The sequence below is a fragment of the Peromyscus eremicus genome, chromosome 7 (assembly GCF_949786415.1).
Source record: "Peromyscus eremicus chromosome 7, PerEre_H2_v1, whole genome shotgun sequence".
Lineage (NCBI taxonomy): Eukaryota > Metazoa > Chordata > Mammalia > Rodentia > Cricetidae > Peromyscus > Peromyscus eremicus.
Window position 1 is genome coordinate 48,921,279 of NC_081422.1, and position 9,947 is coordinate 48,931,225.

The following is a 9,947-nucleotide window of genomic DNA, read 5'->3' on the forward strand; positions in this document are numbered from 1 at the left end:
AGAGATCACGGAAAGCCTGATCCCTCACCAGGCTACCATGGTAGCCTCCTGCTGGTGACTCTAGCCAGCCCAAATGTCTGGTCCCGAAGCTTCCCAGAAGAGAACCATCTGCCAGTCCAGAGGTAATAGGACTCCTGTGTGCTTCAGGCATCAGTGAGGGTGTGGGTTCAGGCAAATGAGCCGCGTCCCACACAGATATAAAGGGCCGCAGCCATCATCAGGACTTACTGCCCATCAGTATTCACCAGGATGGAGGGCAGCCCAGAGCAGCTGCATCTGGCCAAGGCACTCGGGGAGGCTGGGGATGGGAGGGACTTGGCTGAAATCCAGGAGCTGGCCCTGAAGTGGTTCATGGAGACACAGGCCCCCTCTATCCTGCAAAATGGAGCTCTGCCCCCCTGGTTTCATGGATTCATCACTCGCAAGTAAGGTTGCCCCTAACAACATGGCCAGCATGGCCCACAGTTCCTCAGGGCTGAGAATTTCGCCCAAGGATTCTGGAACTCTGGGCTGGCTCCTGAAATTTCCTCACTAGACAAGACACTGGAGGTCGAGGGGGACAGGTTGAGGAAGCTTCTGAAGGCAGGTCTGAAGGGCATTTCTCTAGTGAAGTCTTTGTAGCTATGGGAAGGACAGAAAGTAGACAGTGTGGGGGCTGGGCATGTTTAGATGAGTTCTGAGTATCTTGGCGAAAGTTAAAAGACTGTGCCATATATCAGCACTGAAACGCTATTGTAACTAAGCTGGAAAACTGACCAGGAAACCTAGACACATGGTTATCCTGGCATAGGGACCAGAATGTGGGATTTGGTAATCTGTGCTTGGGAATATTTGTGTGCACAGATCACACCTGAGAGGCCTCAGAGCCTCAGAGGTCTAAGAAGGTTCTCTATCAAGGCTGCCTCAATCTAGGACCTAAGGCTATAGCTTGCAAGGATCCTGAGGCAGGTCTAATTCAGGCTGCTTGGCTATTGTGAGGATACAGGCTCCAGTTAATGGCATGTCCTCTGTCCAGGCAGACAGAGCAGCTGCTCAGGGACAAAGCTCTTGGTTCCTTCCTCATCCGCCTCAGTGACCGGGCTGTCGGCTACATCCTGTCTTATAGGTAAGTGGGAGGCCCGCTATGAAGGGGCAAGCAGCCTCCAGACTCCATACCCCAGAGCCTGCCGACAAACACGGAGGCCCAGAGGCCCCCTGTCTGGTTCTCCCTGGGCCCTGACGCCATGACTCATCCAACCCGTGCTTGGCCAATCCTTTCAGAGCAGCAGCACTGACCATCGCCAAGGATGGTGCTGCAGCCTTCGAAAGGACAAGGAGGGCCAGATAAAACACCTTCCTGGTGAGCACCGATGAACGCTGAGCCCAGCAAAGGAGGAACGGCTATCTGCTAGCGGGAAGAGGGCACAGCTGGGTGTAAGGAGGTCTTCTAGCAGATGGACTGGCATGAGCGGAAGTGTAGGATTTTGGGAGCCCCAGATCCCTGGGTGCAGCAGGATACAGGGTATGTGGGAACAGGATAGCCTTGGATGAGAATTCTGACACAAAGAAGTGGTCCAGGCAGACTGCCGCTTCACCAGGGCCCTCCTTACAGCATAAGGAGGGAGAACTGGAGATAGTCTAGAGGTGTGAAGACTGTGGGGACCCACGCCACCAGCTGAACATGAAGATCTTGGGTCTTAGTCTAGAGGTGAGAAGGCTATGGGGACCCACGCCACCAAATGAAAATGAAGATCTTGGGTCTTACTAATGTAAGGCTATGAGACCAAAGAGGAGGAGACATGGGCCTAGTCCAATGTCAGAGGTGATGACTATGAACCCTGGCCTGAACGGAGGCCGAGTTGGGAAGGTCGAAGGCTCCCTCTGGAGACCTGGAAGGAGGCCAGGGCTGCAGGGCAAACTTCCAAGTCCTCGGATTCGGAGTCAAATTGTGTGCACAGACTCTCCTTGTTCAGATCCTAACCCGGAGGAAGCGTCTCTGCCATCTCATAGGTAAAGCAGGAAGATTCTAGTTACTGTCACAGGACTGTCGGAAGTGCTCAGTAAGATGATGCATTTGAAAGTGCCTGGCACAGGCTGCACAAACCTGGGAAGAGCTAAACAAATGTTAACCACTGATCAATACTCATTTCCCCCCATGCACTATTTTGAGTACTTGGAAATATAATAAGTAAGCTTTTTCAGATCTCTTTTCAGTTTGGGTCTGCTTTTATTATGTATTTCTTTGAGTTTCTCTCTCCCTCATGAGACCTTAGGCAGAGGGCCACCTTATAAAAGACAGCAAGAGGAGGTGCTCAGAGAAATATAAACAGTCAAAAGCAGGAGCAGCAGAGTCCAGAGATGAGCCAGCACGGTGACTCCCTGATTCACACCAGGAGTGTCACGGCCATCCCTGGTTTTCCTACAGTTGGCACAAGGCATGTTGATATCCAAATGGGGGGAAAATGGTTGCTATCTCACACAAGATACAAAAACTAATAACTATACATGGATCATAGAAATTTCATACATAGAAAACAATAACCTTTCTTAAAGGAAACAAGCAAACACTTCAATAAACTAACCAACTGCCCATGAAAATGGGATAAACAAAAAATTCTTAGACACAAAAAGCTCTCACTATAAAAGACCAATAAATTTGGATGTGAAGGCAATCTGGCTGCAACATCTGTCACCCCACAGGATGGATTCAGCTGATCTGGGTCAGTAGACGGAGTGTCTCCTTCCTCCTTCAACATAACATGTGCATCCTTCCTGAAGCATGCTTGGTTGAGGAGAACGACCTTCCCAGAGTAGAAGACTGATAACTTTGATTTCCTTTATATGTGTGTGTGTGTGTGTGTGTGTGTGTGTGTGTGTGTGTGTGTAATACATATATACGTGTGTCTTTTGATCAGTCTTGCTCCTGCTAATCTTTGGCACATTCTCAGTAGAAATGAGCACATGCATTCACCAAAAGATATGCACAACATCTATATTTACAACAACCTCAATAATAAAATAGCCTAAATACCCAATAGACACTATGGGTTTTCTATCAGATGAGACACTCCACGTAACTTTTGAAAGGAAGAAGCTAAATCTACTTGGACCTCAGCGAACCTGAAAAATACGTTGAGAGAAGGAAGTGAGATACAAATGAGGACTTTTGCATAATTTCCATTTATTGGAAATTCCATAAAGGAAGAAATGTACCGATGGCAATAGGGTCAGAAAGAGGCCACCTGTGGGGCATTGGCAGGGAGGGGCTAGGCGAGGTTTTATATCCTGATCTGCATGTGGTTACAGGGGCATTTTTATGTAGAAATTCACCTTGCTGCACACCCGTGTGTGCTCAGGGTTTAAATCATTCTTCCATTAAAACAAGGAAAATGAAGAGGGTGAGGCTTTATAGGAGGGGAGGTCCAGTTGTTCCAGAGGATGGGGCCGGGTGAAGCTGAATGGTAAGGTGCAGGGTTGGCTCTTGTCTTTACTGGCAGCTTCGATATTTTCTTCCTCGTTGTTTTTATGTTTATGGGTTGTTGTTGTTGTTGTTGTTGTTTTGTTTTGTTTTCATTCATTTTGAGCTTCTAAAATACTGTATTAGCCAAGCATGGTAGCTCATACCTATTGTCCCAGCACTGGGGAGGCTGGGGCAGGAGGATCCGCCTGAGTTTGAGGCCAGCCTGGACTACACAGCTGTAGGCCAGCCTGGGCTATAAAGTGAGATCTTCTCTCAAGGATAAATGAGTGAATAATTAAAGGATTTAAAGTTAAGATAGATAGGTAAATAGGTCTGGGAGCACGGTTTACTGTTACAGTACTTGCACAGCCTGTGTGAGGCCCTAGGTTTGACCCCCAGTACCACAAAAAAAAGAGAGAGATAAATTATTGCATTAGTAAATCTGATGAGCAAGATTTGGGGTGCCCTTGTTTTGGGCTCAATGAGTGTCTCAATCACTCTAGTCCCAGCCCTGCCCTCCCCAAGAACAAGCTCAGGTTCTTCCCAGGGCCCCAGACATTTGAAACAGCTCCCCCTCCACCACCCCTCCATACACACCCCTATCCCCTCACCCCTCCACCCACCCCATCCACCCGACCCCCACCTTCTGCCCCAGTTCCCTGAGGAACACCACAGATGCACATGGAGAGGGCAGCCCTTGGCAGCCAGCAGCCCAACCCAGCCCGTGTGTAACTGTGTTACAGGGGTAGTGATCGCTGCCGCCATTTTGTCATCAACCAGCTCCGAAATCGACGTTACCTTGTCTCAGGAGACACCCTCAGCCACAGCACCCTGGAAGAGCTCCTACGCCATTACCAGGAAGTGCAGCTTGAGCCTTTTGGGGAGACCCTTGCTGCTGCTTGCCCACGGGTAGGTACTCTTCTTCCCAGGGTGGGGGAGGTAGGATGGGGTGTCCAGGCTTGGGGTGGCAATTACCCAGGAACATCCTATCAAGGGAACTCAGAGGAGTCCTGGCCTTCATTCAAAAGAGTACCTTAGCCAAGGTCAAGAACCTAGTGGGATGTTTCCATCCCTTTCCTACTATCCTGAGGACAGTTGGGGGCTGCCAGTGCATGACCATAAGCCTGTTATATCCTCACTGCCTCCAGCTAGAGGAAAATGACCTGTATGACGCCGTCAACACGGGCCTCCAGCAGACTAGTCTAGGCCTGGAAAATGCAGCTGCCACGGAATTTCCCACCGTGGTTCCTGACAAGGCCACCAGCCCTCGCCTTCCTGCCAAGCCCCAGGTCTCCTTCCTGCACACCAAGAAAGGCCTGGATGGGAGTCCCTGGACTGTCTCAAAAGAAGAAAGTGCAGAGGTGAGGTGGATTCTGTGCTATCCAGGCTGATGGCTGCGAGCCCCGGATGTGGGGGTCCTACCACAGTCAGGTTCTTAGAAACCACCAGAGCAGTATCTTCAGGCATAGAGGGTGAGCATCAGGCCCACGGTGTAAGAAGCACAACCAGGTGTCAGTCCCTGGTGATCCGCCAATGCTATGGCCTGCCCTGGTCAGCTGGATGGATTTCAAACCTAGATAAGACTCTTCCATTTTCTCACTGTAACACTTTGTATGAGGCATGAACTCTCTGAATCTACTTACCATTCCTGACATTCTTGGGAGGTCTCAATGAGAACAGTTATGAGATATCTGAAAATCACTTAGCAAACTATAAAGTAGGATGTCTGTATGATGGGATAGGCTCAGAGAATGTCCTTGATACACAGAGCACAGCATGCCAAGGACTTGTTTTTGTTGTTGCTTTTTTGTTTTCTTTTGTTTTGTTTGTTTTTCAAGACAGAATTTCTCTGTGTAGCTTTGGCTGTCCTGGAACTCACTCTGTAGACCAGACTGGCCTTGAACTCACAGATCCACCTCCCTCTGCCTCCCGAGTGCTGGGATTAAAGGCATGTGACACCACATGGCAAGGACTTCTTATGCTCAGAATAAAATCTAAAATCCTCAGGATCTACAAGAGCCTCTCCAGTATCCAGAATCTCCCTCCCTTCCTCACCATGGCCCCACTGGCCTTCTAGATCTTTCTTAAACCCACAAACCTTTGAACTCACTGTATATCTTGCCTGTGTCTCTTCTTACCAGAGAGTGACCGCACTCATACTCATACTGCATTCTGTCTCTCCTCAAAAAAGGCCACCTGAGCTACAGGACATGTCACCTTTCCCACCTGACCTACCTACAGAACATGCCACCTTTCCCACCTGACCTACCTACAGAACATGCCACCTTTCCCACCTGACCTACCTACAGGACATGCCATCTTTCCCACCTGACCTACAGAACATGTCACCTTTCCCACCTGACCTACCTACAGGACATGTCACCTTTCCCACCTGACCTACCTACAGGACATGTCACCTTTCCCACCTGACCTACAGAACATGCCACCTTTCCCACCTGACCTACCTACAGGACATGCCATCTTTCCCACCTGACCTACCTACAGGACATGTCACCTTTCCCACCTGACCTACCTACAGGACATGTCACCTTTCCCACCTGACCTACAGGACATGTCACCTTTCCCACCTGACCTACCTACAGAACATGCCACCTTTCCCACATGACCTACAGAACATGCCACCTTTCCCACCTGACCTACCTACAGGACATGTCACCTTTCCCACCTGACCTACCTACAGGACATGTCACCTTTCCCACCTGACCTACAGGACATGCCATCTTTCCCACCTGTTATTTTCTCTACTCTATTACTGCTTTGCTCTCCACAGCACTGATCATGAGCTGACATGACATTACCTATGACACAGTCCTATATCATGTATCATATACTACATCAAGTCCTTGTACACTCTGTAGCACAGTTCCATGGTGCTTGTTTCCCGATTAGAATGTAAACTCAAACTGGCCTCAGGACTTAAGACTGCCTATCATAGCTGGGCGGTGGTGGCGCACGCCTTTGATCCCAGCACTCAGGAGGCAGAGGCAGGTAGTAGATCTCTGTGAGTTCGAGGCCAGCCTGGTCTACAGAGTGAGTTCCAGGACAGCCAGGGCTGTTATACAGAGAAACTCGGTCTTGGGGGGGTGGGGGGGGGAGACTGCCTGTCATACAGTTGGTACTCAGTAAATATTTGTTGAAAGGGTCCGTGAGCGATGGGCTTGGAATAAAGCTACTCTGAAAGGGTATATAGCAGTGCGTGGGTGGGCTTGTGGGGCCCTGGGGGACCAACAGACCATACTGGAGGCAGGAGGGCAGGACAGGATGAGTTTGGGTTGGCTGTTGAGCTGGTTACCTTGGATGCCAAGGTAAAGATTGTACTTAGAATCCTAGAGCCAGGAAACATGAACGTCACGAACCAGCTCCTGCATATGATAGGCAAACTGAAGCAAAAGAGGGAAGGAGGTTTGTAAAGACAGCTCAGGGGGTGTGAGGTCACCGTAACAACGGGGTGCCTTTTAAAACATTCTCTGTCCCTCTCTCCCAGGCACCCACTAGAGCGCCCCCCATTCCCCAGAGGAGTCCCTCTCTTCTGGATGAGCCTTCTGCAGGCCCCAGTGATATCATTTACGCGGACCTGAAGAAGACGAACCGCGCACAGCAAGGCCTGGGCACAGAGGTGTCCGGCAGACACAGGCCAGCTCCAGCTGGCAGCCTGGCTTGTTCCCCAGGCAGGAAGCCCTCAAGGAATCTCTCAGATGAAGACCAGAACAATCCCAATAGCCCAGAGCCTGCCCCGTCTGGGGTGAAGACAGACCAGTGTGCTGCAATGCCTTACAGTTCCTTAGGATTGCCCCTGCTCCCCAATTCTGAGGCCCTGGGACCACGGGCTACTACTTGGAAGCAGGGGTTTCGAAAGCTGAGCCACGACGAGGCTCAATCCTCCTCTGAGGCCAGCTCTACGGATACCTACCAGCTTGTTGGGACAGCAGGCCTACGACAGGAGAGTAGGGGTAGACCAGACCAAGGAGGCAGCCCTTATGAGCAGATTCCAACCTGCTGGCAAAGCACTGCTAAGTTCCCATACCCTGGAACCAGTCCCACCTACAGCCAACTATCAGGGCCCATGAACTATGGCTATGAGAAGATCTCAGGGACCTCTCAGCTCCCAGAGCCAGGGAACACCTATGAGCAAATCCCAGCCTCCAAGAACAAGGACACTGGACGGGCGCACAAGGTGAGTTCCCTGAGGGGGTGGGTGGTCAGGTCCTTATAAAACACCTGGTGAGCCAGACATGGAGGCACATGTCTTTAATTCCAGCACTAGAGTAGCAGACGCAGGAGGGGTTTTGTGAGTTTGAGGCCAGCCTGGCTTACACAGCGAACTCTAGGACGGCCAGGACAATGTAGAGAGAACCTGTGTGGGGTCAAAAATGAGCAGGTCACTGCTGGTGCTCAGAAGGGCCCAGAACTTTTCCACCTGGTCATATAAGGGTGGGAGAAGCAGCTGCTAGATCACGGGGTAAAATGGGGCCTTCTAGCCCACCTAAGAGCTTCCTCTATGGTGGAGCACTCCCGGGGTTTCTCACAATCCACAGCAGGGCTGTCAGAACCACTGGGAGGCAGAAAGGAAGCCCTTGGCGGTAGTCATGAATAAGCAGCTCTCTAGCCTGTGGCTTTGGCCATGGCAATTTCCCTGATGATTAGGTAGGGCTGCCAAACTCACCAAGATAAAAATACAAGGCATCTAGCTAAATTTGAATTGTACATAAACCAGTAATTTTGCTATGTCTCAAAAAATCATAACCGTTTATTTACCTAGAACTCAGATTTAACTGGGCAGCCTGTATTTTTATTTGGCAACGCTACCCAAGCTCTCTTTCCCTTGTCTGTAAAATGGGCTGACCATCTGGTTATGCCCAGGGCGGCTGCCCAAGGAACAATGTCCCACATCCTTTCCTGACAAGACACTGTCAGAGGTGGCTCTTAGTGAGTAGGGCGACTGTGTCTGAGGATTCATGATAGAGAGGAGGAGAACGCGGGGGACGGGTGGTTAGAACACCAGAGGGAGGTGGCTGCTCCTGGGTGCCAGGGAGGCAGATGAGCCCACCCACCCCCTCCCCAATCCCTCAGCTGCCTATACTGGTGAACAATAGGAATGGAAAGGTCCTTCTTTCCTGTGGACACAGCCTCAAGCGCGGGGAAAGCTGAAACTTCCCTCTCCTGGCCTGAACTGGGACATCCCGAGCTTCAAAGCGAAAGGCCTCTAGGGAACCAGCTCCTCCCTCAGGGCAGGGCTGTGACCTCCCGCTCTAGCTCTTATCCCCAACATTTTCTGAGGTGTTGATCCCCTCAGACTTAGTCAGTGGACTGTCCTTTAAGGACCTCAGAAGCCATGTCTGCCCTTCCCCCTAGATGTTCCCATGTCCTCTTCTAACCCTGGCAGTCCTGTATATAACCCCTCCTCTCCTCCATCCTGTCCCACCAGGGCAGAGCAAGGCCCCAGCTGGGCAGGATGGAGCAGGAAAACCAGGACATACCCTGGAGGGAAGACGATGCCCTGCAGTAATTTCCACCTCTTTTCACAGTCCTCCTTCCCACCACCGTTCCTCAGCCAGACAAAGGCAAAGCCTCATCTTAAATGTGAAGGCTGAAAGTGGGGTTTGGGGCCCCAGAGAGGCTGGTGGGAGCCATACCAGCATTGTATCCTGGCATCATTTTTCCAGCTTGGGCCTCACCCCAGACTTGAGCTAAGAGCTTCTAAGCCTGGGTCTTCTCCTCTCTGCTGGGGAGCCCAGGCCCCAACCTCTTTCCCTTCCTTCCAGCCTGACAAGTTCCGGAGGCTCTTCTTCACAGACAAGAAGCACAAATTCTGAGGGAGGCCTGGCATCGGAGGGTTTCCTGGCATCCAGGCCACACCAGGGATCACTAGATCCCCTCAGCTCACCTGAAGGTGTGACGCAACCAGCCACTGTGGAACCAGGCTCTGGGTGCAGCCTAGGCACCTGCCTGGAAGGCACGGGAGAGACCTTGTCACAGCCTGCGACTCCTGGATGTGTCCTCAATGCTGTCCATCCACGGAGTGAAGGAACTAAAGCCAGCGAGAGCGGGGACTAACTAAAGGAGGGTTGGGTGAACACGTAGAGCGGGGACTAACTAAAGGAAGGGTTGGGTGAACACATAGAGGCCAGGGCTGATGAACACAGAACCTGCCTCATACCTCAGATACTTAGCAAGCATGTGGCAGGCCCCTTGCCAAGACACACTGCCTTCTTCCAACTGCCTAAATGATATCATGCTATTAGTCCTGAGAACAAAACCAGCTCCCTTCCTCATGGTCTTGCCAGGCGATAGGGAGAAGGCCAGGAGCCACATCCTCTGTCCCTGCCCCAGGAGGATTAGAGTAAGAAGCTGGGTCCAGCCAAGGTCCAGCTCAAAAGCCATGCTTAACCAGCAGCAGGCTGGGCCCCTGGGAACTGCCCCCCCCACTCCTCCACCCCCCCCCAGCCCCCCCCCTGTCTTCCCGGCCAACTCCTCCATCTTTATCCTA

General features: G+C 51.3%; 1 protein-coding gene across 2 annotated transcripts; it reads left to right on the forward strand.

Moving 5' to 3' along the window:
• The first annotated feature begins 249 nt into the window (after positions 1-249).
• On the forward strand, positions 250-9,273 carry Sh2d7 (SH2 domain containing 7). 2 transcript variants are annotated; one of them, XM_059266912.1, is made up of 6 exons: positions 250-425; positions 1,016-1,105; positions 4,183-4,352; positions 4,592-4,800; positions 6,945-7,634; positions 9,223-9,273. In XM_059266912.1, the coding sequence occupies exons 1-6, from the start codon at positions 250-252 to the stop codon at positions 9,271-9,273; spliced, it is 1,386 nt and encodes a 461-aa protein (XP_059122895.1). The 2 variants fall into 2 exon arrangements, with proteins under 2 accessions (XP_059122895.1, XP_059122894.1); XM_059266911.1 differs by having other exon boundaries at positions 4,183-4,348; positions 4,588-4,800.
• The last annotated feature ends 674 nt before the right edge of the window (positions 9,274-9,947 follow it).

Coding starts and splice junctions, on each gene's coding strand:
- Sh2d7 (XM_059266912.1), top strand. CDS start 250: ATGGAGGGCAGCCCAGAGCAGCTGCATCTGGCCAAGGCACTCGGGGAG. Junction 426..1,015: donor CATGGATTCATCACTCGCAA/GTAAGGTTGCCC, acceptor TCCTCTGTCCAG/GCAGACAGAGCAGCTGCTCA. Junction 4,801..6,944: donor CAAAAGAAGAAAGTGCAGAG/GTGAGGTGGATT, acceptor CCTCTCTCCCAG/GCACCCACTAGAGCGCCCCC.